Here is a 26,457-nt window from a genome sequence, read left to right on the forward strand (position 1 = left end):
TAACCCCCCCCTCCCCGAAGGTTCCACTTTTCCTGAAGACACCCCTATTTTCAGTGGAGAAATGTTGGAGGATATGGAGTTATGTGACACCCCCCCCCCGAGCCAAGGCCAAGGTGTGCAGAGGAGGGCAGCCAATATGATCAAGGGTCTGGAAACCAAGCCTTACCAGGAGTGCTTGAAGTAGCTGGGCAGGAGCAGCGGGTTCTGCCCCACTTTGCGGGTGCTTAACACACTGCATGTGATGTCACGCGTGTCGTATGTGTGATGTCATGTGGCAGGAGAAGGCCCAATAGGGCCTGTTGCGGCATCCAGAAGGCCCGCCGTGGCCTCTGGTGGACCCGTCGGGACCCACCGCAGCCTCCATAAAGTCCGCTAAGGCAGGCATCCCCAAACCTCAGCCCTCCAGATGTTTTGGACTACAATCCCCATCATCCCTGACCACTGGTCCTGTTAGCTAGGGATCATGGGAGTTGTAGGCCAAAACATCTGGAGGGCCGCAGTTTGGGGATGCCTGCACTAAGGCCTCCAGAGGGCCCGATGGGCCCATTGTAGCCTCCAGAAGGCCTAACGGGGCCCGGCATGGCCTCTGGCGGGCCCAACGGGGCCATTGAAGCGCAGGGGGCCCCAACATTGAGGGCCTCAGGAAGGCCCCAACAGAGGCCCTGCAGTAGAGGCAGAGGCCTCGGCCCAGTCGCCGTTGTAGTATAGGAAAAAGGTAGCCTAAGGCAGCCACTTGCAGTGGGCGGCAGGGGCTGGGCACCCACAGTCAAAATTTTGTGGGTGCCCAGGCACCAAGGGCTCCCCAGTGGAGCTGGGTATGTTTAGTCTGGAAAACCTGAGACCGAGAGGAGATATGATAGCCATCTTCAAATATAATAGAATCATAGAGTTGGAAGGGATCTCGAGGGTCATCCAGTCCAACCCCCTGCAATGTAGGAATCACAGCTAAAGTATCAATGACAGATGGAGATCTATCTCCCTGATACAGTACTTTCATTTTAAGCTGCAGGTATTACGTTCTCCGGGACGATGGGCTGTTGTTCAAGAAGTGACTAGAGGTCAATGGAGTGACATGGTATGTTCAAGATGGATTCCATGGAATAATGGCCATGGCTGGTTGGCGGGCAGTTGAATTTCCGAGCACAAATAAATGTTCGCAGCATGTAGCACAGTTCTTATAAGATTTATAGAAATGAATGACAATCTTTGTCTTCCAACAACAGTCTTCCCCTTCTGTCCCCGCTCTTCAGCCATACAGCAAAAATAAAAACACGGATCCAAAATTTGACCTAGTATAATTTACTAAAAACATCTGTTAGTACATAAGTAAAGCCCTCCTGGAACAGGCCATCGGCCCACCTCATCCAACATCCTATTTGCACAGTGGCCAAGGAGAGGCCTCTTGAAATGCCTGTAGCAGGACCTGGATGCAAGAAAACTCTTCTCACTTGTTATTGCTAGCAACCAGCTTGCAATAGTTGAGGGAGAACAGCCTCCTCCAGGAATTTGCCTAATCCTCTTCTAAAGTCATCCAGCTGGGTCATCAAGTTAGCTCCTTCCAACTGTCACTCCACAAGGTATTATTAATATTAATTATTTTGCAATAAGGCAGGAGCTCCTAAGCAGTAAGATAAACGGAGTGATAAGAACTCCTTTAATTACACCAACATTAGACAGGATTATAGTGAAACCCAAGGGTGGGGATATAAAATACTCCCCACCTTCAGTAATACTCCCTAACAGCTCCTTCGTTTTACAAAGAGGGATTGAGAAATGCAAGAAAATAGCAAAATAGCTGGACAGTGTGTATGCCTGGAAGCATGTGTCCTCCTGTGTTGCTGTTTTTGCTCTCTTTTTTTTTTGTAAACACCCCCCCCCCAAAAAATCCCCATCAGCACCAATAACCTCCCTCTTTTTTGAGTCTCCTAGTTCTATAAGGGACCCAGGTGGTGCTGTGGTTAAACCACTGAGCCTAGGGCTTGCTGATCAGCAGGTCGGCGGTTCGAATCCCTGTGACGGGGTGAGCTCCCGTTGCTCGGTCCCAGCTCCTGCCAACCTAGCAGTTCGAAAGCACGTCAAAATGCAAGTAGATAAATAGGAACCGCTACAGCGGGAAGGTAAACGGCGTTTCCATGTGCTGCTCTGGTTTGCCAGAAGCGACTTTGTCATGCTGGCCACATGACCTGGAAGCTATACGCCGGCTCCCTCGGCCAATAATGCGAGATGAGCGTGCAACCCCAGAGTCGTTCATGACTGGACCTAATGGTCAGGGGTCCCTTTACCTTTACCTTTTAGTTCTATAAGGAGGAATATAAAAAAAACTGAAATTGGGAAGTGTCTTCTGTGTTTTTCTCTCTTTCCACCCTAACATCCCTCCCTTCTCTTCTTTGCTACCTCCCCCAACCTCCTGGCAATCCCCCTTCTCCTTAACAGTCACCCATCTTTATTGGGGCAGGGAGAATGTTGCAGGAAAGGACCATGTCTGCAGGTGTGTCCTCCTGTGCTGTGTGCTTCATGCTTTCTTTCCCGCCCCCCAATAACAAAATATTTCTGCTTCTGTTCTTAATCTTGTTTTGCCCTCTTCACCCCAATGTGAACACTAATTTTGGGAAAGGCAGGCTGGGGCTGTCTTGTTGAGTGTGTCAGCTTTGCCCCACAGGGCAGTGGTGTGGCTTGAGTCCCCATTGAATTGAAAGGGGCTTCTGCAGGACAACTTCCTGTTTTGTTGTGCCTTGTGTGTTTAGTGCAGAGCTTTCCAAACTTTTCATGTTGGCGACACACTTTTTAGAGATGCATCATTTCCACTAGCAAACCAGAGGTTGAACTCATCCCTTTCCGGCCCTGGGAGAAGCGTGGGGAGCATTCACACAACACACCTACGCACTGCAGCCGACACACTAACATGTCATGATGACACACGGTTTGGAAAGCTCTGATCGAGTGCTATTGTGTGTATGTTATCACAATGATATCCCATCTTTTCTACAGGGAGCTCAAGGTGGTATACATAGTTTTTCCCCCTCTACCTCCCAATCATAGCTGCCAAGTTATCCCTTTTTTACAGGGATTTTCCCTTATGCTGAATAGGCTTCCTCGCAAGAAAAGTGAAAACTTGGCAGCTATGCTCCCAATTCTATTTGCACAACCGCCCTGCGAGGTAGGCCAGGCTGAGAGGCAGTGGCTGGCCTGAAAGGTCACGCCCAGTGAGCTTCATAGCTGAGTGGAGGATTTGAAGCCCTTAAATTGTCCTAGCCTCCCCCCCTTGGTTGGTTTGAACATTATTCCTTTACTTCAGTTTTTCCAACTCTTCAAAACAGGGCAACCAGAGCTCTTTGCTCTTCTGCAAAACCACACATTTAGACAGAGATGGAGGCATCTGTAAGAGATTTAATTTACTCCATAGCCCATACTTGGGTAATATTAGCAGCAACCCAAAAGCCACAAAGGTTAGTCCTCTCCAGGGTCATCTCAGGCCATAAATAAAAGCAGCGGGTTTTTTATTTGCATGCTTCGTCTGCCTCCATAAGACTTCGCAATTGTTTCAGACATCTTTGATGTGTTTCATAACATGCATTCCAGCCAGGTGTTTGGTAACAAATTTGGGTTTATGCAATTTTCTTAAGGGCACATGAGATACCGTGTTTCTCATATTATAAGACATGTCTTATATTTATTTTTTCCTCAAAAAAACACACTATGGCTTACTTTCAAGGGATGTCTTATTTTTTTCCTCCTCCTCCTGCTGCGGCCGGCATTGCTGCTGTGCCTATCACTATGTCTTATTTTTGGGGTATGGCTTATATTCCTTGAATGCTTAAAAATCCTGCTATGGCTTATTTTATGGGTATGTCTTAAAATATGAGAAACAGGGTACATGTATATGGAAAGGAGATTACTTTGTGTGAAGTGACACTATTATTATTACAAAAGAAAATATTTGAAAATGATATGGTCCACGGCATCATAATCCCACAAACGCTTGCAGAATTTCACCCGATGTGCGCTTGCTTCTATGAAGGCACACAATAGCAATCATTTGTGCTTTGTGCTTTGTTCCTCTTGCTGGTCTAAACTGGTGAGTCATTTCCCCCCCCCCCTATAAGGGCAATATGCCATCCTCTCTTGTAGCAAGCATTCACACTTGTCCCCTTCAAGTCCTTCCATAGTGTGTCTAGAGCCATAGATGCAGCCCCTTAAAGAAATCCAATTAGTTGTTTATCCACGAAGCACAGTTGCATTACAGATTCAGTAAAGCAAGTTCTGGAGGGTTTGTGATGTGCTAATACGTAATTTTGATCATCTCATTAAACACATGATACTTTATAAGAAATTTTGTGCACATATCTAGTAGTGAGCTGTGAGCCAGTTGGATCTGTGGTCTAAGAAGGCAGCTTCCAATGGGACTAAACTGGTGTTATCAGAGCACCAATGATGTTGAGGGACCCAATTAATCCTGGGGTGGCCTTCATGCCTTGTGCATGAACTTCCCAGAAGCACCTGGCCAGCCAGTGCTGAGAACAGGATGCTGGACTAGGTGGTCCCACTTTGGCTGGGCCCAGAAGAGCACTTGTGTTCCACAGTTTACGGATGGTGGTTTGGACCTGAAGAGCATCAAGACCCTTCTAAAGCTCCCATCGGACAGTCAATTCAGCAGCAAGACACACCTGTCACATCAGAGCACATATTATGGACTTGAACCTGTTCCCCCATCCTTGCTGGCGGCGAGGCTCCAAACTTTGGCTGGCAAAGGGTCTGGCAAGAGTTGGTGCAGCCCTGGAAAGGAAAGAGAAGAAGCGAGTTCCGAAACTGCTCTGTGGACCACCACAGGAGGGGTCCTCTAGGGAAGGGCCACAGCTCAGTGGTGCAGTCTCTGCCTTGCATACAGAAGGTCCCAGGTTCAATCCCTGGCATCTCGAGGAAAACTAGGATAGAAGAGGCTCTTGCCTGAAACCCTGGACAGCCACAGCTGACAGTCAGTGCAACTTCAATTCACGTTGCTTTTTAAAAAATGGGTCTAGTAGAACCAATTTTTGCCACATGAATCAAATTGATTCATTAAAAAAAGTAAGTAAATTGGTATGTATTCCAATAATCCCGAAGTTTGAGAGTCAGTAACCCAGATATTGTAAAGGTGGTTGTAAACAACCCCATTGAAGAAGACAACAGCGATTACCCAGACTTCATTGCTGGTTGCAAAGAGGCCCTGAAAATGTAGGTCCACCACTGAGGTGAGGTGACTGTCTCTGTGGGCAGGATCCACAGAGGCAGCAAATATGACCTCCAAGGAATGGATTACCCGCTGCTGCTGCTGCTGCTGCTGCTGCCACAGTGGTAGCAACTGCTGCAATGCACTCCTTGGAGGCTTGCATCCTTGCCAACCCCCCCCCCCATGCTATGCCACAGTGGCATCATGGCAAATAAGAGCCACTGCTGGTCTCCTCCCACCCTTGCTTACAATGGAGATCTTTATTCACCCTTTGTTCCTGATGTAGAGCTTCACTCACCCCTTCTTCCATGGCTGGGGGAGGGAGGGGGGAGGCATCATTTTGTGGTTCGCCTTAGGTGCCAAAATGTGTTTGGCTGATAAGGCAGCCGGATCACTGGCTAGACAGTGCCTTGGGCTTCAGCCCTGTACATAAGAAGAAGCGTCTCCACCCCAATCGTTCAGCCCAGACATTCAGGTCCAGCTCCGAGGGCCTTCTGGCGGTTCCCTCATTGTGAGAAGTGAGATTACAGGGAACCAAGCAGAGGGACTTCTTGGTAGTGGCCCCCACCCTGTAGAATGCCCTCTTATCAGATGTCAAGGAAATAAACAACTACAGTGGTACCTCGACTTACGAATGCCTTGACTTACGAATGCCTCGACTTCCGAAGTCCACAAACCCGGAAGTATTATCGTCGCACGCGAGGTCTGTGTATGCGCAGAAGCGGCGCGTGCGGTCTGCGCTTGTGCAAAATGGATGCTTCGACTTCCGAAGGTTTCGACTTCCGCAGTCCGCAAACCCGGAAGTATTTTCGTCACATGCGCGGTCTGTGTATGCGCAGAAGCAGCGCACGCAGTCTGCGCATGTGCAAAGCGCAAAATCGTGCTTTGCGCATGTGCAAAATGGACGCTTCGACTTACGAAGGATTCGACTTCTGAAGAGCGCCGCGGAACGGATCACCTTCGTAAGTCGAGGTACCACTGTATCTGACTTTTAAAAGACATCTGAAGGCAGCCCTGTACAGGAAAGTTTTTTTTTACTGTGGTTTTATAATTTGTTGGAAGCCACCCAGCGTTGCTGGGGCAACCCAGCCAGATGGGCAGCATATAAATTAATAAATTATTGCCCTTTTTATACATTGTGTGAACCGACCTACCTCTCCAAGACCCTTGCTCTCAGTTGACCAGACTCACACTCGTGGGGGCCTGCTGGGTGTGACATAAAAACAGCAGCATAAACCAGAGTTTAGGGCAGTGTTTCTCAAACAGACTGTGGAATGGCCTTGCCACAACCAAAGTACTGTGGCAAATATTCCAGCAATTTCCAAACCATATGTTTAAAGCGCTATGATGCCAATTTCAGCAGCTGTGGCTTCCTGCAAAGAATTATGGGAGCTGTACTTTGTTAAGGGTGCTGAGAGTTATTAGGAGGCCAACATTCCCCCTCACAGAGCTACAATTCCCAGAGTTCCCTGAGAATATCAGGCATGGATGGTAACCCCACCCTTAGCAAACTACAGCTCCCAGGATTATTTGAGGGGAAGCCATGGCTGTTTAAAGTGGTATCCTAGTGCTTTAGATGTGTGGTGTGAATATGGCCTATGTTAGTAAATTGCAAGCTGGTTATGCCAAACTCTACCTCCACCACCATTTTGTGACTCGTGGTCTACAGTAATTTCCAGCCCTCTCTCAAGTGAGCCCTGGGGACAGAAGGTCTCAGAACTTTTGAAGAGGGGGAAAGCCATGCTGTTTGTCCTACTTAGAAATATTCACTTTGGGAAGGCAAGATTTTTCTGCAGCAGGCCTCCTCAGTTTCTGACACAAGCAAGCCATCTCCCAGCCCCCGGTCTACAGAACCACCCCACTAACAGTAGCTTGGTCTTATCTGGATTGAGCTTCAGGACAGATGAAAGAAAGGCTTTCCTTCAAAATTTACCCCTCTTGGTTAAGGTTTTGCTCAGTGCTATTTTTTTCTAGCAAAAGAGGTGTGAGATCTCAGCCTCCCATTGTTCTCTTATAATGACAATGGCATTCACCTGAGAGGTGCCAGAACTGAGTTCCGGCTGAAAAAAAGCCCTGGTTTTGCCCCTTCTGAGCAAGAGCCCTGCAGACACCACTGTACTGTACTTACTTAGTTGTGAATGGTGGGATTTCCTGTTCTGTAAGCAGCTGTGGCAGGAGGGATCCAGGTACAGAAAAGCATTGAGATTGCTAGAAAAGAATAAAGGTTGTCACTGAGATCTGATTTCCAGATTCACAACTTAAAGTCTAAACTATGTTTTTTTTCTGTTTCCTCTTCCGTTTTTTTTTTTAATTTTGCAAACCCACAACATTTGGAAGGGAGACTGTGGGTGGAAATGCTCATGGAAAAACAGGCCTTCTCCTTCCCAAAATCATTCTTGCCTTGGGTTGACTTCACTTACTCAGAGCAGACTCAGTGAAAATTTGTGGGTCCAACTAACTTGTCCATTGAGCTCAATGGGTCTACTCTGAGTATGACTTAACACTCAGCCATGGTTTGGTGCAGAGTCAGGGTGATGGCGGATCAGATGAAGAGTAAGGGAATTTGTTGCTATTTATTTATTGCAAAAAAGGATAAATAAATGTTCTAAACCAGGGGTGGCCAACTTCCAAGAGACTGCGATCTACTCACAGAGTTAAAAATTGGCAGTGATCTATCCCCTTTGGGGGGGGGATTCAGGTCAAAGTTGTTGAGCTTTTTCTCGCAAGGAAAGCCCTGTTTTGGGGGGTTCACGTAGAAGTTATTGAACTTCTTTAGGGAAGAGGAAAGCGACGTTGAGCTCTTTTTTAGGAAGGAAAACTGTGGTTTTGGTGGTTCAGGTCATTTTAGGGGTGCAGAGCAAATATGTTGAGCTTTTTTAGGGGAGCCAAGGATATTTAGCTTCTTTGGGGGGAGCCACTGATCTACTGGTGATCTACCACAGACGTCCAGTGATCTACCAGTAGATCACGATCTACCTGTTGGACATGCCTGTTCTAAACTATTAAAGAAAAGATGTTTTGAACACCTTCCTTTTTCGAAATTAAGGGCACGTGCAGATATACCCAGTGCCAGCGCCTTTTAGGGAGCAGCTATTGCTTCTGAGCTGACCTGTTAGCCTGTGTCTGGTTGCGACAGGCAGAAGTCCCCATGGGCTGCTTGGTGTCTTCAGTGCTACTGCTGACAAACATGGCACGTCCATTCGGAATTCCAGGAGTGGAGATCCTGTCTCCATGTGTTGCAGCAACCAACACTACAGGAAGATAAAGCGTTGAGAGGCAAAGTGGTCTCTCCATCACCTACAGCTCACCTACACAGCTGCCGGTGCATCATCAAGGATATGGTGCCCATCAAAGGTCAATACCCCCTCAAAACACAATGCATGAAGATCTGTTTTCTCTTCCTGCTCAGTTCCTGTTTGCACCGACTCAGACTCTCCCATACAGTGGTACCTCATGTTGCGTACGGGATCCGCTCCGGAGCCCCGTACGCAACATGAGCAGTACGCAACATGAAGCACCGCGTCTGCGCATGTGTGCGGTCCGATTTGCCACTTCTGCGCATGCGCATGACGTCATTCGCCGTGTCTGTGCATGCGCGAACCGCCGAACCCGGAAGTAACCCATTCCGGTACTTCCGGGTTCGGTGTGTATGTATCCCGTGTCATACGCAACCCGCAGCATTCGTAACAAGAGGTATGACTGTATTGAACAAGCTCCCTTTAAACATACCCTCATTTCACTGGAAGCCAGGACTGGACACTCACCTCTATTTGATCTGAACAGAGGGTATATGCAAAGAGCTGCTCTCTGTGAGCACGCGTAGCTCGGCTAATGTGGGTGCCTTTTCCCATGGATGGGGAGGCTGATGGGGGGAGACATACCCACACCATTTTGTGGTTCTGTCTCTCTTTCTGCTCTTTCAGATGTGGCAGTAATTTTGCGTTTTGACACACATCCACTGCAGAGATTTTGTGACAGCACTTGCTCAAAATTCCACTGTCCTCAAAAAGTTGATGATCTGTGATCTACCTATTTCACCTCAACTGCAAGTTCATCATTTCACCACCAAATTTCACACATCACACTAAGTCAAGGTTTGTGCTAACCACAGTTTGAGCTTCCATATTCACCACAGGCCAACCATGGTTAAGAGCTGCTCAGCATAGCCATCTCGAGCTGCAGTTACCTCTGCAGGTTGAGGAGGACCCAGAACTCTAAGTTTGTCAGTTCCAGACTGATCTACACTATACATTTAAAGCACATTCAATGCACATTTAAAGCATGTGATGTCCCCCAAAGAACCCTGGGAACTGTAGTTTTCCCTTCACAGAGCTACGGTTCCCAGCACCCTTAACAAAGTACATTTCCCATGATTATTTGAGGGAGGTTGTGTGCTTTAAATGTGCATCTGATGTGCTTTAGATTGTGTGGTGTGGATCTGCATCACACCAAACCACGGTTGGCACAAACCTTGGTTGCCAATCCTCACCTTAGCAAGTCATGGTTTTTTATTCATAACCATGGTTTGGCCTGATATCTGACTTGAGCCTCCATCTCTGTACTAGGGGGGAAATTGCACCATGCAAGGAAGACTGCAGGACCAGAAGTAGAGAGGTGGTTACCTGATGCTCCGTGAGCGGCCTGCTGTGGTTTCAGATGGCTGCTATGAGGGGCTACCATTTCCCCCCACTGAGAAAATTTCTGGTTCCATGGGGCTGGTGCAGACTGCTCTTCTATGGGCTGCGCCTGGTGGCATTGTTGTGCGACAGAGCTGTAAAGAGTCACGAAACAGAGATGTGATATTCAGACAATGCCGTGACCAAACAGTGTTCATGTGTTATTTCTAATAATAATATTTGGAATGCATTATTATTATTATTTTTATTATTATTACCCCGCCCATCTGGCTGGGCTTCCCCTGCCACTCTGGGTGGCTTCCAGCAAACATTAAAATACATCAAATATCACAGATTAAAAGCTTCCCTAAACAGGGCTGCCTTTAGGTATTTTCTAAATGTCAGGTAGTTGTTTATCTCTCTGACCTCTGATGGGAGGGTGTTCCATAGGGCGGGTGCCACTACCGAGAAGGCCCTCTGCCTGGTTCCCTGTAGCTTTGCTTCTCGCAGTGAGAGAACCGCCAGAAGGCCCTCGGCGCTGGACCTCAGTGTCTGGGCATAACAATGGGGGTGGAGATGCTCCTTCAGGTATACTGGACAGAGGCCATTTAGGGCTTTAAAGGTCAGCACCAACACTTTGAACTGTGCTCGGAAACGTACTGGGAGCCAATGTAGGTCTTTCAAGACCGGTGTTATATGGTCTTGGTGGCCGCTCCCAGTCACCAGTCTAGCTGCCGCATTCTGGATTAGTTGTAGTTTCCGGGTCACCTTCAAAGGTAGCCCCACATAGAGCACATTGCAGTAATCCAAGCGAGAGATAACCAGAGCATGCACCACTCTGGTGAGGCAGTCCGCAGGCAGGTAGGGTCTCAGCCTGCGTACCAGATGGAGCTGATAGACAGCTGCCCTGGACACAGAATTGACCTGTGCCTCCATGGACAGCTGTGAGTCCAAAATGACTCCCAGGCTGCGCACCTGGTCTTTCAGGGGCACAGGTACCCCGTTTAGGACCAGGGAGTCCTCCACACCTGCCTGCCTCCTGTCCCCCACAAACAGTACTTGAATTTTTAATTGACTTTGGGATAATATACATTAAATGAACAAGATAAACACCACGCAACGAGAAAATGTTAAACATCCTCCCTTCTCTCACCAGAAACCAGGAAAGTATTCTTGTCCATACTCTACTGTAAAGTTTTCAGTCATGCTCATTTACTGCCTAATATTGTTTTCCCTTCAACAGGGAGCCTTGAACATCATATCATCCTAGTCTACGTCACCTAACGGAACGTAGTTTTAACAAAGGGAAAGCTATCAGGAAGTACTGAAGCAAATGGCATGAGACTCGCTGTCACAGTGGCCGGAGTGGGCTACTTCAGAGTAACGACTCTACACAGCTCTGCATTTTATCTTTTTATTGGTGCTGCGTATTTACAGTGCTAAAGGCAGTGCTATTTACAGAGACACATCTTATCCGCTTGAATCAGAACCTCTGAATGGCGTTTGGCGCGTTTTTCTCCAACATAACAACTTGGGGAGACCCATCCTCTTCCCCCTACGTTTTCTGCGCAATTCCGGAGTTGGGGGGACAGGTCTGCCCCCCTTGCTTCCCCCTTCCTGTCTCACCTGGGACGCTGGCTCCGCTACCCTGTCTGAGCCTCGGACCCCACTTCCTGCTTCCCCACTTGAGACGGAGCTCTCCCTGCTTTCCCCTGCGCTCGGGGATGGGCTGGAACTCAGGAGGGGAGGGACTTCGCGATATCCCCTGTCCCTCACACTCGCCCACACTCCCACTTGTCCTGTGCTTTCTAGGCGTGGATCAAGCACTTTTACATTTATTTAGTATTTTAATTTATTAAATTTCCATACTGCCCTTCACCTGTAGATCTCAGGGTGGTTCACAACATAAAAATACCAGATGAAAACACAAAATACATAATGGAAACATGAACACGGGGAATAAAATCGAACCCTGAGGAACACCACCCCAAAGGCTCCATGGGGCCAAAGAACAGTCCCCAAGCAGTGTCCTCTAGAAATGTCTCTCCAAGGAGTACTGGAACCACTGCAAAGCAGTGCCGCCACCCCCCTCAACTCAGACAGACTTTGCCCCACCACTTCCCCCTGGACAACCTGCTCTTTGGCACTAAATTGGAACCAACGGCAGTCTGTGGAAAACTCAATTCAGTGCTAAACCATGGCGTTCCCAGGTCAGTAGTGATGGGGCAAATGGATGTGTGAATAAGCCCATGGCGTTCTCCATTCTGGACATGTTAATATGTGTTAAAAATGGCCGCCAAATAGCATAGAAAGTGTCTGCCCCCCCCCTTCAATACTACTACCCATAGCAAGTCCCGGTTAGAAAAATACGGGATCAGCAGCGCCGGCACAGCAAGTCGCGCATAGAAGCAACTTCCGGTGCCGGTGCTGCCCGATTTCCGGTGCCCAGACATGGGCAGAACGGCACCGGAAGAATTCCGGGGGAATTACGGATATTTCGCCATTCGGGATGACAGCTGGAAACGGCTTTAAAAACGGGGGTTTCCCGGGGAAAACGGGAGACTTGGCAGCTATGCTGCTACCTCGTGGGCTGTTCTCCATACATTTATAAATCATAAATATGGTCCAATTATCTTGTAAATTTTGCCAAGTTATTCAGTCCACTTATTATTTCAATAATTTATATTCTCTCTCATCTCTGGAAACCAGTCTAGGGAGAGAGAGAGAGGGGGGGGGGAGATGAGGATCCCAGAACTTGGACAGAGAGGCACCATAACATGCACATTTCCCTTACTTACGGTTCGCTGGTGTGGCACAGCGTGGGAGGGAGGCTCTCATTCTTACGATGCGGCAACATAGCAAATCGAACCTGGCTTGAGGTCTGTGATGTAGGAAGCTGTTTCTGAGCAGAGAGAGGAACGGTCATAGCTAGGGTCCCAATGGATAATCTAGCCCAGGCTTCCCTAACTTCATACCCTCCGGATGTTTTAGACATAATCGCATGCCGGTTAACCCAGATGGTAGTCAGAGTCCAATATCTTTGGAGGGCACCAGGTTGGGAGGAAGCTGATTTAGCCCAACCCGCTGGCTTAAAAAAATACTTCTACAAGTTTCAATTATTTTTTTTACTAGGAGGAAGTGAAACAGCAGCAGAAGTAAAGTTTTGTGCTGTTATTTTCTTCTTACCTGGCTGTTCTCCCTCTGTGTAACATGTTAGAAGATTCTAGCACAGCTGTTAAAACAGATGTGGACTGCTATAAACATGTGGGAGACTTCAGCCTGTATCTGGGTACCATGTGAACCCCCCCCAAAAAAAATTAGCTTGCCACAAAGAACCAGCATGGTTTGCTCATCATGGTTGATAATAATAACCTTTCCTCGCCAGTAATTAATAATGTTTGTGAACATTCCGTGACATTGCAAATGCTTGTCCAACGGTGAGTAGGGCAGGGTCTCACATTTTCAAGGCCAAAAAAATGGCACAAAGTGGCAGGCAGGGAACTCACCATGGAAGCAGACGGAACAATCCCCCCACCATGGAAGAAATTGCTGTTCATAGACAGTTTGTTCTGGAGGGCATCTGTAAGTTTGTTCACAATTCTCTCTTGGGCTGTTCCTGAGACATCCTGGCATTGAAGAAAAGATATATGTAATAGGTTCAGTGAAGTTAGTGCGGATTCAGAATGTTCTTTAGTTAATCAACTAACTAGCCAGTGTATTGGAGCCATGGAGGCTTGGTGTAGGTTCACTGGTTGTTCTCGTCAGGTTTCTAAGATGAAAAGGCACAGTTTTCTCTAAAAGGGGTGAAAGCTTACATGTTTATAACTGCTTGTTATTAGAAGCAAATACCACCTCAAGGATTTCCATCACGTCTACTGATCTTTGAAATGAGGGCAATAACAGGCAAAAGCAATGACAAACCTAGACAGCATCTTAAAAAGCAGAGACATCACCTTGCCTACAAAGGTCCGTATAGTTAAAGCTATGGTTTTCCCAGTAGCGATGTATGGAAGTGAGAGCTGGACCATAAAGAAGGCTGATCGCCGAAGAATTGATGCTTTTGAATTATGGTGCTGGAGGAGACTCTTGAGAGTCCCATGGACTGCAAGAAGATCAAACCTATCCATTCTTAAGGAAATCAGCCCTGAGTGCTCCCTGGAAGGACAGATCGTGAAGCTGAGGCTCCAATACTTTGGCCACCTCATGAGAAGAGAAGACTCCCTGGGAAAGACCCTGATGTTGGGAAAGATTGCGGGCACTAGGAGAAGGGGACGACAGAGGACGAGATGGTTGGACAGTGTTCTCGAAGCTACAAACATGAGTTTGACCAAACTGCGGGAGGCAGTGCAAGACAGGAGTGCCTGGCGTGCTCTGGTCTATGGGGTCACGAAGAGTCGAACACAACTAAACGACCAAACAACAACAACAGGCAACAACCCATTGTTCACCTCAGGCAAATTTGCAACAGACATGGGACACTTCCAGACGATCTGTGTATCATTTATCCTGATTTGTTTGTGTAGAGGTTACGAGAAATTGCATCAACGCAAGTTCTGTCGCACGCTTTCCAGCCCATTTCCCACTCACTTTCCTCATCACTAAAAGTCTGATCCTCTGGGGAAGCTAGTTTGTTGTGCATGACATCCCATGTCCCACCTGGTCTTCTTGCAGGCATTGCCACTGAGGACTGCTTGGCTGGCACTGACCTGTGACAGAGCCCTTTCCATGGTGGTTCCTCATTTGTGGAATGCCTTCCCTAGTGAGCTGCGTGCATCTTGTCTTCCTCACTGTTAAATTTCAGGAGAAATTTAGAAATATTCCTGTTCACCTAGGCATTTGACAGCTGAAAGACACCGTTCCTGGCCCCCTGAGGCCATGGACTGAGACCATGTTTTTAACTGTTTATTAGAATGTTTAAAATGTTGCGGGTGGCGCTGTGTTCTAAACCACTGAGCCTCTTGAGCTTGGCGATCAGAAGGTCGGCAGTTCGAATCCCCGCGATGGTGTGAGCTCCTGTTGCTCGGTCCCAGCTCTTGCCAACCAAGCAGTTCGAAAGCACCCCAAAAAGTGCAAGTAGATAAATAGGTACCGCTCCGGCGGGAAGGTAAACGGCGTTTCCATGTGCTGCTCTGGTTTTGGTGTTCCATTGCGCCAGAAGCGGCTTAGTCATGCTGGCCACATGACCTGGAAAAACTGTCTGCCGAGCGGGCAAACGCGTGTAAAGTGAGATGTGCACCGCAACCTCAGAGTCGTTCACGACTGGACTTAACTGTCAGGGGTCCTTTACCTTTTTATTTTTTTAATCATTGCTTTGTCCACCGCCCTGTGCTCCCTCAGGAGTAAGCATGGGATATAAATCAATTAAGTAATTAAATTTTAAAAATAACCAACCATAATTGAGCAACCTGAATTTGCCAGTATGTGACTGAATCCCACCCGAAAAAGAGCGACAGTCTGGAAATGCCATCAGTTACTCCAAATTCCTAAATTCTGAATCCACATTGAGCAAGTCCATTAAACAGCGTGTCAGCAACAGGTTCATTTTGTATAATCAAAATACAGGCTGAAATTTAAACGCAGAACCAGCTACTGCAACAACCCTTACCTGGCATTTAGAGAGCAAGGTAAGTGCCTCTTTGTAATACAAAATGGCTTTGCCAGGGTCTCTCAGGTGAGCGTGTGATGCCCCAAGCCCTTCGTAGGCTTGCCATTGGCCTGGAAGGTCACCTGTGCAGAAAAGGAGGAGAACGAGTTGGAGGGAAGCAGAGCAGGGTTCAATCTGAAGAACAGACAAATGACCCCCCTATTATTTATTTTGTTTCACTTATAAAAAAAAAATTGGATACTGCTCTTTGTAAAAAAATATCAAAGCAGAAATATTGTGTAAGAATGAACTCTTAATTGACTGCACAGATCCAGTGGCATAGAAAAGTTTTCAGTAGACATTTAAAAGTTTATACTGAAGGTGCTGTCTGAATATCTCTTTTTAAAAAAAACAAAAAACCACAAGATTTTATTAAAGCTTTTTCAGAATACAATAAGGTCAAAAAACTAATCTAAATAAAACAAAAACAGAGAGGGAACGAGAGAAAAGAAAGGGGGGGGACAAAAGGGAAAGGGAAAACAGAAAAGAGAAGAAAAATAAAAAAGTACTTCTGATTTTCTGCTTGTCAGTAACATAAAATAAATTATTCAAAATATTCACTCTAGAATGACACTGAACTGATCTACTTTCTGTTAGGCAATATTTCCACAATCTCCCAACCTAAACAGATCAATTCATTTTCTTTTTTACACAAGAAGTCCGAAAGGGGTTTTATTTATTTATTTTATTTTATTTATAAATGTCAGCAATAGCTTTTATCTAACCAAACATAGCAACATTGTCTCCAATAAATTCAACATCTAACAACAAATAAGTCTTTCCATCTTTGTCCACACGAGACTCTCTTGCTGTGATCCTATAGTTCTTCACTTATTATGTATATTCATCTGTTTGCACCCAGTTCCGTATCTTCTGTTCTCATTTCCTGTTGTATTTGCCATGGTTGATCCCTGGCTGAATCTCTATCAGAAGAGTATTCCACAGGGCTGGACCGATGACACAAAAGGCTCAGGTTCCTGTTGCCGTCAAATGAGCCTTGCCAACTCAGGGAATTACAAACGGCACTCCTGCAGATTACCCTTCAATGAATGAGACGGGATATCAGGGTTAAAGCGGCCCCTGAGGTACCCTGGACCTAAGAGGTTTAGGGATTTGTAAATGAATGCAAGGCTCAGTAAATGAACCTGGCTCAGTAACAAATGGGCAGCTAGTCACTGCAGTTACATCTCTAAGTTCTGGAGGCCAGCTGCTAATGGGTTGGCTGGGACAATGGCCACACAGCCACTTGGTTTGTTGTCTGTAGGGTTGGGGGAGAAATGTGAGTCAGTTCACATTCAAAGCAAATTCTCATTTTCCAAAACAACATGCAAACCGAAACACAGCTAGCCTTTGAAATTCTTCCTTATCTGAATTTTGTGATGCAGCTCTCCTGCTAAACAATCAGTTCCAAAAGAACCCATGTTTTAAGGGAAAGCATAAAAATTGGGATATTTGTGAAAATACCACGCACAAATGCAAGATTGCTCACAAAAATGTGCACATAAGTCAAAACTGCACACAGGTGTTTATTAAGAGAAAATTGCATCCAAATGCTGATGAATTTTCATGAGGATATATACCCCATTGCAAATTGCTAAACAATGCAAAGGACTGAATTTAAGACTTGACAAATGAGAAACAGAGAAATGAAACTGGTGGATCTTTCTATCCCTTGTAGCCTGATTTTCAAACTTGAATGACAGTAAGTGAACACATGGTTATCAAATGCCACAGTGGGAGGGCAAAAGTGTAATATATATTGTTACTCTTCTTTCGTATTGTGTTCCTGACCAGAGTTCTGCTGCCAGTCACGACAAGTATCTTAAGTTTAGGAAACTCCCAGGAGCCAGATTCCCTATCAACAGATCCCCCAGCTACTTCCAGGAAGAATGCAGCCTAGGGGCTTTGGCCCTTTAGGTTGGCCTTAGGTAAGGTAAACAGAAACACAAAAGTGAAAGTAAGTGCCCCATGGATAGAGGCACTTGTTATTAGCTGCCAGTTCATTGCTGGGCCCAAGTCAGGGTGCTTACATTACCAATCAAAGCCCTAAATGACTTAGGCACCAAATATCTGAAAGACTGCCTCCTTCCCTACAGACCCTCCCAGGTATTAAGAGCAACAGAGGGGGTCCTCTTAGTACCATAGTTCCATCACCCTGGTAAGTTTAGGGCAGTGGTAGGCAACCTGAGGGCCATGGGCCCGCAGAGGGTCCAGGAATCAGTGTGTTTTTACATGAGTAGAGCATTTCCTTTTATTTAAAATGCATCTCTGGGTTATTTGTGGGGTCTGCTTGGTGTTTTTACATGAGTAAAATGTGTGCTTTTATTTAAAACTAGTTGGCCCTGCCACGCATTGCGGTGGCTCAGTTTGTTAAATGGAGCCTCAGAGTTCCACTTCAGACTCCCCTCACCTTCAGAGTCCCTCTGTTTTTCATGTGTTATGTTTACATAGGCGCATATCTGTGTCCCCCCCCCACCCTGTTCTGTTCCTCCTCCCCCATCCCCTGGTTCATCCCTGTGATTGAGCCCACCCTGTCCCAACCTATGACCTATTCGGCCACCTGCATCCCCCACCCAGGCAGGCCCCTACCTCCACTTGGCCTAGTCTGCAAAGTGGCCTAGTCTGCAAAGCCGAGGAGAGATACTGTGGAGAGGGCAGGTTTCATCCCTGTGTCTCCCCCTACCCTGTTCTGACCCATTACCTATCCCTGCCCCCTATTCAGCCCCCCCCCCCAGGCAGGCCCCTACCTCCACTTGGCCTAGTCTGGAAAGCAGCCTAGTCGTCTGTGGCCTATTCAGTCTGCTGGGCAATGTTAGGTATGAAAGGTGTGCTTTTTGGGGGGGGGAATTATGCCAGATGCCTCCCTGATGGGCATAGAGCGATGTGGCCAAATTTGTTGGAATTCAGTTCAGTGGTTACGGAGGAAGAGTGTTACACCCACGCACACAGTGGGAACATTTTTATATATATAGTTGCATCTCTGGGTTATTTGTGGGCATAGGAATGTGTTCATCCCCCCCCCAAAAAAATATAGTCCAGTCCACCACATGGTCTGAGGGACGGTGGACCAGCCCATGACTGGAAAAGGTTGCTGACCCCTGGAGGCCTTCTCTGCGGCAGCCTCTAAATTGTGGAATTCTCCACAGAGTTGCGTCTGGCCTCTTCACTATCCGGCCTCTTTATGCTGGCCTATGACACCTGAGATGTGTGTCTTCAGGATGCTCCCTATTTTTCGGAATATATTATGTTTTAATTGTTTTTAATTCTTGTTAGGGAATTTTATAGGGGGGAGCACCCAAACGAGGCTTCATTTGGGAATCAAGATTGGCACAAATGCCCTCAAGGGGACCCCATTTGATCCTACAACACCACTCTACCGTAGTATCGCACCAACACGAACCCCCTCAAGATCAAGCCCTGAGTAATAAAGGCTCCCTTTCCTACCCTTTCTCTGTTGCCTGAGACTCTATGTAACCATATTTCTTTATGAATGAATACTGTGTATCTTTATTTCTAAATGAAACCCCCTTTTTCTACTCTGGCCAAGGGCTCTCAGGGATGCAGGGAACAGCCATAATCCTTAAGCAAGAGGTCAGGTAGCCAGGGTGGTGCTCCTCTGCATATCCATAATCCATTCAGGTACCATCTCCTGCCATTCCCAACCCTCCGAAGCCAGAGGCAATACTCACACCTGGACCCATTGTTTTTCCCGGCCAGGTACTCAAGGATCCCCTCCCAGATACTTACTGGTACTTGCTTAACAATGTCCTGGGACATCGTGCATTGTTACCTTATGCTAATCCTGCTTACCTCCTGTTTACCTGTATGCTAATGCCCCTTGCACCTTCCCCTTTTCTGACGTTTTACCCTGTCACAAGTGATGTATGTATGATGCTTTCGATGTGCATTATGGGATGGTGGTGGGAAGTTTTAAAAGTTCTTGCAGCCCTGTTCACGGTGTTCAGTCTGGCATTGAACCTGCTGCGCAGTAATAAACCTTGCTGTTTGCTCCGGATCGTGGCTGGACTCCTTCCTTTTATACTCCGCAACGACCACAGGCCCTTGCCTGATGAGCTGGGTGGCTGAGCATTCTCGCACCCAGAATTTTGCCCTAACAATTCTGAATTTTAAATTGTTGTAACCTGCCCTGGGTTTTGCTGCTGAAGGGTGGTAATAAATCTAATAATACTACATGAGTTTGGACCTGCCTTCACTGCTTTTTACAAAACAATTACAACCCCCTTTGGCCTTGGTGATGCAGGGTGGGAAAACACTTCCCCTGGATCTCTCTTCCATCTTTCCCGTCTCCACACCTCATTTCTCACCTGAGTCCTTGAAGGCTTGGAGCGCATGAAGATAATGTTCCCCAGCAGCTTCGTGGTCATCCAACTGGCTCAGTGCATAGGCCAAGTTGCCAAAACACTGTCCCTGAGCTCTCCTGTTTCCCAGGGCACCTGCACAAAAATATCCACAAATTGTGGGTTCCATGATTCGTTCCACCTATAGCTGAACAATTTTTTTGTTTCCACAGGCCCCACTCTTGTGCCTCACACAGAGAGATTGGGGAGGGGGAGCAATGTGTTCCCTTTCACTTGACATCTGGGCCAGGAAAAAGCTTCACCTGATGGGTTTTTCCCTGTCACTCTGTTGAACAGAAGGTGATAATGTTCAATCCAATATGTGTAGTTAGGCAGCTAGTAAAAGGATTGCTGAACAGGGACTGAATTCTGAGGCAAAGTCATTTTTGTGTTCAAAAGAACTGCCCAGTTTTCTGACATCACCATCATAATAAGTTCCACCAGTGTACATAGGGCCTTAAAGAGCTTTCTTGGCAAAAATCAACGAGTCCCTGATTCAAAGGAGCTTACGATATAAAACAGACAACTGGGAAAACAACAGCAGTAGTGAGGAGGAGATCTATTTGAAAAATAATAATGCTGCAAATATGAGGGGACAGTGCTCACCAACCTGGTGCTCTCCATATGTTTTGGACGACAACTCCCATCAGCTGCAGTCAACAAGGTCATGCTGACTGGGCTAATGGGAGTTGTAGTCCAAAATGGCCACGCTGGCTAGGGCTGATAAGAGTTGTAGACAGAAACATCTGGTGGGCACCAGGTTGGCAAAGGCTGGTGAACAGATATATTTTCCTTATTTTTACTTATGCTATCTTTTATTCACTCCCTACTTGCCCAAGAGGTTAAAAGTTGGTTTACGTCCTTCTAGAATTCAGAGCCTCCTTGTTTTTGTAGTGCTGTTTTGTTGCTTTCAGTAAACAGATCTCCCCACTGAATATAACATTCCATTCATTTGATGCCCAAAGTTCATGGCGCAATAAATCTTTACTGATTACAAGGCCCTTTAAAAAATATTAAGGGTTACTTATCCCAGATTTCACCACTATACCCCTTTTTGTCTCTTGTTTTCTACATCACTTTGTGTGCTTCTTGTCAGACCCCATCTGGGCATTTGGACAAGTGACCTGGGCCAGTTTGGTGTCCTCTACAGCAACTTACTGTGTAGAGAGGCAGCCCTCCGGTGAAACCCCAGAGCCTTCCGGAAGTTCCCAAGGGTGTTATGTGCAGCCCCAAGGTTCTGAAGGACGACTGCTTCTTCACACCGACCGTCAGCATCAGTTTGGCAGAGTGGAAGAGCTCTCTCAAAGCTTTCTGCTGCCAAGGAGAAGATCTTGAGCTGGGAGAAGCAGAGCCCAATGTCATTATAGAGTTTTCCTGGGGTGGGGAGAGAGGGAGAGGGAGAGGAAAAACAGTATACATTGAAATATATGAATCAATTTAATATTAAAATAGTTGTATAGGTTTGGGGGGTTCAGTCTGAATGATGCCAATGGGTCCCTTTCAAAAAGTGATCCTGTGTATCTGAAGAAGTGTGCATGCACACGAAAGCTCATACCAAAATATAAACTTAGTTGGTCTTTAAGGTGCTACTGAAGGAATTTTTTTATTTTGATCCTGTATCTGTGAGGGCAGAATGTGCAAGAGAGAACCTGGTGAACAGGTCCAACTAATTCCTTGGTTAAGGTAATGGCCCTCCATGGTCAGTTAAGTGTCGTGATTTACATGTCCAAAGACATGTTGTCATAGAGGCAAATGGGTGGGCCTCTTCCCTCCGCACCTGATTCCTAGGCAAAACATTAAGGTTGCCAGGTGAGGAGCATCTCAGCCCCTGATATTTCAGGGCCCAAACCTGAGACCAAAGGGAGGTTCCTGGTGATGTCACAGAGGCTGACCTTGGAGATGCCGGTTGGTAGAGAGGGAGTGGAGGAAGGTAGACCACCGAGGTCTATACTATAATTTGCTGCCAGCTCCTGCTGTTCTGGAGCTTGCAATCTGCATGCATAGTCATTACATACACACAAGAGTGTATGGCACTCTTGACCACTTGCAGAGTCAAATCCTTGACTCACCGGAAAGGGCCAGGCAAACGTGGAGGTCTGGCAACCCTATTATTATTATATTATTATCATCATCATCATCATCTATATATATTGTATATATAAATGTAAAAATCGTGAAAGTGCGTGTTCCACTTTTCTCCATCCGCTTGACCAATCGTCCTGAAATTTTGACACAACGATCCAGGCCACTTCCACAGCGCTGTTAGAAAAAAATCCCTCAAATTTCACACCTGGGCAGGTATAAACCTGCTTTTCCACAAAGCAAAACAGCGACCTCAAGTGGAATTCCTCCCACAGTACACCCCCTCCCTTCCTGTGAAATCTACACCACACCCACAAACCAAATAATGGCATCATCAACCAAGCAACTGAAACCACCAAGGCGGCCATTATCAGACCCCTAGGCCCCTGCCAGGCTGCTAGGCCCCCACTAGGCCCAGCGGGGGGGGGGGAGAGGGCGAGTGCCCGGATCGCAGGTTGCAGCACGGCCTTTGTTTTATGTAGGCCCCTGCCAGACCGCCAGGCCCCCACTAGGCCCGGGGGGGGGGAGAGAGGGGAGTGCCCAGATCGTGGGCCGCAGCACGGCCTTTGTTTTATGTAGCCCCCTGGCAGGCTGCCAGGCCCCCACTAGGCCCGGGGCGGGGGCGGAATGGCGACCGCCTGGGTCACAGGCCTCAGCACGGCCTTTGTTTTATGTAGGCCCCTGCCAGGCCGCCAGGCCCCCACTAGGCCCGGGGGGGGGGGGAGAGGACAAGCGCATGAGATATGCCGGTCACGGAGGGTGGGGGACAAACAGAATAGATCATGGATCGGGACACATGGGGGCAGTCACAGGGATTAGCCACAACAATGCGCCACACCCACAAATCCCGCCTCCACCATGAGATCCTGTAAAACAGGGGAACTCTGAGGCTCAGAGGGATCTGAAGGGGGCCAATTATCCTCCATTTGACAGACTAATGCACAGCAACGCGTGCAGGGCCAGCTAGTTATATATATATAAATGTAAACTGTCCATGTCCGTTAGTATCCATGTTTCACCAAAACCGCTTGACCGATTGCGTTCAAATTTTGACACAATGCCACATGCGAATATGAGAGTGACCCCGTACCATTTTCAAAGACAGATGTCACACCTGTGCCAGGTAAAAACCCCAAAAACCCGTGATTCAAAACACACCACTCAGATGAAAATGCATGCTGGGAAAAGAACCAGGTTGCAAACCAGCGCCTTTTATCGGCGGCTACACTGGTACTGCACCTATAAAAACTTCCCTCTCAACAGCACCTCGGCTCCCGTTTACATACTAGGCCGAAGCCTTTACAGACTAGGCCAAATGGAGGTACTGATTCGCCTGGGTGGGGGTTGGGGGGAGGGGGGATAGGTCAGGACATGGTGGGACCAGTCACAGGGATGAGCCAGGGTAGGAGGAAGAGGGGGTATGATACGTCATGGGTTGGGACAGGGTGGGGGGAATCACAGGGATAAGCCGGGGGTAGGAGGAGGGGGGGCGGGATACGTCATGGATCAGCACAGGGTGGGGGGAATCACACGGATGAGCCACAGCAATGCATGGCAGGGCCAGCTAGTTATTATTAAATTTGTATACCAGCCTTTAGCAGCAGGTCCCAGTGCAGTTACAATATAAGCGCAAATCACAATATAAAAACATACAATACATAATAAAAACAATAACAACAACTACCCAATAATCCCCCGCTCCCCAACAAATTTTAAAAGGGCATTGGATGTCAATCAGCCACAAGCCTGGTTAAAAGAGGAACGTTTTTGCCTATGGTACACAGGCATCATGTGGCTGACCCAAACTCTTCCTTTCAGGGTCCCTTAAGACATACCCAGCAGAGCTTTGTTTGAGAGACGTTCACACAGCAAACGGCACTCGTTCAACACCTTGACGATTTCGCTGGCGCCATGCTCTCCGCTCTGAAGCATATAGTTGCCGGCTTTGCTGAGGGCTACTGCAGCAGCTTCTAGGCTCTCGACTTCCACGTAGGCCCGGCCGGCTTCCTGGAAGCACTGGGCGGCCCGCGAAGGGTCTTCCATGCCCAGGTAACAGTAGCCCATCTTCATGTAGGTGCTGGCCTCGCTGCCGGCCTGGACCGAGTGGTAGTGATCCTGGGCCTTGCGGAAAGACTCCAAGGCCTTGGGGAAATCCCTCAGGCCTTCGTGGGCTGCCCCAACATTGAAGAAAAGGTCCCCGAGATGCTCCCCGGCTTCCCCTTCCTCAGAGTGGGATTTGAGGAGGAACTCCAGGCCCCTCTCCGGCTTCCCGGCCTCCACGTAGGCTGCGCCCAGGTTGAAAGCGCACACCTTCCGGGCCTGAGCACTTGAGGTTTCCAAGGAGAGGGCAAAGGCCTTCTTGAAGCATGATAAGGCCTCTCCAACGGCGCCAAGCTGCAGGGCCTGGTGGCCAGCTTTGGTGAGGTCTTCAATCTTGGCTTCTTTCCTCAAGGGCACCTCGCCTTCCTTCTCAGGTTCCCCGGGTGCCTCTGCCTTTCCTTTCCATTTCTTCTTCTTCTTGTTGGGCACCTTAGAGCCCTGCTGTCCGCCTTCTGGGCTGAGCTGTGCCTCCAGTACAGAGGATTCCTCCAGAGCCATCAGTGGTTGCTGCTGAGCTGGTGGGAGTCCATTTCTAGGGGAAATAGGAGCAAGGAAGAGCGTCATGGGGAGGACATCCAATAAAGCGGAAACCTTGTCACCGTTTCATGTCATTAACAGCACACCACATGTTTCAAAATCAGCTCAGGAGGTTGAAAGGAAGAGAGAGGGGGTGCGAAAGCGTCTTCCGGACACCTGGATAGATGCAAAAACAAAGTGTAGGGAAAACTTGATGGTGAAGCAAAGGGGAAGAAGGAAGAGGAGAGATAACAAGAGGAAATTGGGTGAGTGTTGGCTTCAGGTGTTGAATTTATTCCTGTTTTGCAGCTGTGAAAGAAAGAAACGAGCCCCTGTGCAAGAAGAAGAAGAAGAAGAAGAAGAAGAAGAAGAAGAAGAAGAAGAAGAAGAAGAAGAAGAAGAAGAAGAAGAAGAAGAAGAAGAAGAAGAAGAAGAAGAAGAAGAGTTGGTAACCAATTTATTTAAACACATGCCTACGATAATAATAAAGGTCTATGACTCACCGAGATGAAAGTCAGTAATATTTTTCTAGTGAACGCTGACGATCTGGGATAGGATTCGTGGAGCTACAGATCACTTTTGCAAATGCTGTCAAATGTCAGCAACACGCAGGAAAGTTCATTTGGTGAAATTTCCCAGGGTTTCTTATTTTAAAGACTTTTTTTTAAATGTGCAGGCTTTCTTCTTAGAGTACAACAAACATTTTTCAAGGTCATGTACATATATAGCTTTCAGATGTGCAATTTGATGGAGGCCTTTTGTAGGAAAATGTAAGAAATATTCACCATGCCAATCTCCCAGTCCCTGCAGAGCAAACTCTGGCCTCCCTCCCTCCTTCCCACGATGGCTTGCGAGGATTCAAGTTTCTTTTCAGTATGCCTGAGACAGGCTGACTCTCTCCATGACAACCGGCTCTAACAACTGAGGACCCACATCTCTCTCTCTCTCTTCCCAAGGTTACCTGTGATGGTATTTGCATGCAGCCAGTCTCCTGTTGCTTTTTAAAGACACAGGTACATTATTATGTGCCTGGCAGAAGCATGCAAGTGTAAACAGATAATTGGCCAGACCCTGGGGGGGGGGTCTACCTATTAATTTTTGGCGTGTTTATTCGGATTAAGCCTTGGTTCTAAAACCAGTGTCTTAGACCTTAAGAAGACATCTGAAAGCAGCCCTGTATAGGGAAGTTTTTTAATGTGTAATGTTTTATTACAGTATGTTTTTATTTATGTTGCAATTCACCCAGAGTGGCTGCGGCAACCCGGTCAGATGGGTGGGGTACAAATAAATTATTATTATTATTATACCTCTTTGGTCACATCTCCTGCTGTATGATTTGGCTTCTTTTGCCTGAGGACCCAGATGCAGGGAATGCTACTTTAGCTCTTACATTTTGGGATCTTGGGGACATCCAGGGTGCAGCCTGAGCTCTCCTGCCTCAGGCTGGGTAGGCAGAGAGCAGTGGTGGCAGCCTATTAGACTATTAGGTCCAGTTGTGACCGACTGTGGGGTTGCGGCGCTCATCTTGTGTTATTGGCCGAGGGAGCCAGCGTACAGCTTCCAGGTCGTGTGGCCAGCATGACAAAGCCGCTTCTGGCGAACCAGAGCAGCACACGGAAACGCCGTTTACCTTCCCACTGTAGCAGTACCTATTTATCTACTTGCACTTTGAAGTGCTTTCGAACTGCTAGGTTGGCAGGAGCAGGGACGACCTTCTGATCGGCAAGTCCTAGGCTCTGTGGTTTAACCCACAGCGCCACCTGCCGCCCATGACAGCCTATTACTACATCTTTCTTTTTTCTTTTTTGGTGTGTGTGTGGTGCTCTGCCTTGGTACCCCCAGGTGTGGGACTGAAGTCAGGTGTTTGTGTTTTGGAGTCCCAGGGAGAGGAACTGGATAGCAATGTGCCCACATTTGTTTCCATCTGGACTTAGG

At 47.4% G+C, this 26,457-nt stretch overlaps 1 protein-coding gene across 3 annotated transcripts; it reads right to left on the minus strand.

Annotated features, from left to right (window-relative positions):
- Positions 1-4,096: 4,096 nt before the first annotated feature.
- Positions 4,097-25,417, minus strand: TTC24 (tetratricopeptide repeat domain 24). Of its 3 annotated transcripts, none has more exons than XM_088659083.1 (12): positions 25,026-25,417; positions 23,742-24,538; positions 20,983-21,198; positions 19,792-19,920; positions 15,428-15,549; positions 13,329-13,448; positions 12,621-12,718; positions 9,829-9,977; positions 8,316-8,457; positions 7,335-7,414; positions 6,361-6,412; positions 4,097-4,773 (listed from the first exon to the last, which is right to left on the minus strand). In XM_088659083.1, exons 2-12 carry the CDS (start codon positions 24,502-24,504, stop codon positions 4,668-4,670), a joined length of 1,977 nt encoding a protein of 658 aa, XP_088515209.1. In that variant the 5' UTR covers positions 24,505-24,538; positions 25,026-25,417; the 3' UTR covers positions 4,097-4,667. The 3 variants fall into 3 exon arrangements, with proteins under 3 accessions (XP_088515209.1, XP_088515208.1, XP_088515207.1); XM_088659082.1 differs by having other exon boundaries at positions 6,361-6,409; positions 12,621-12,724; XM_088659081.1 differs by having other exon boundaries at positions 12,621-12,724.
- Positions 25,418-26,457: the final 1,040 nt, after the last annotated feature.

The sequence above is a fragment of the Zootoca vivipara genome, chromosome 16 (genome assembly GCF_965207765.1).
Source record: "Zootoca vivipara chromosome 16, rZooViv2.hap1.1, whole genome shotgun sequence".
NCBI lineage: Eukaryota > Metazoa > Chordata > Lepidosauria > Squamata > Lacertidae > Zootoca > Zootoca vivipara.

What these genes read in the sequence shown, in the direction of transcription:
- TTC24 (XM_088659081.1), bottom strand. Translation starts at nt 24,504, where the DNA reads ATGGCTCTGGAGGAATCCTCTGTACTGGAGGCACAGCTCAGCCCAGAA. An exon ending in CCTTGCTCTCTAAATGCCAG is followed by an intron (nt 13,449 to 15,427) that starts GTAAGGGTTGTT and finishes CTTCAATGCCAG; the next exon opens with GATGTCTCAGGAACAGCCCA. An exon ending in GGCCGCTCACGGAGCATCAG is followed by an intron (nt 8,458 to 9,828) that starts GTAACCACCTCT and finishes ATCTTCCTGTAG; the next exon opens with TGTTGGTTGCTGCAACACAT.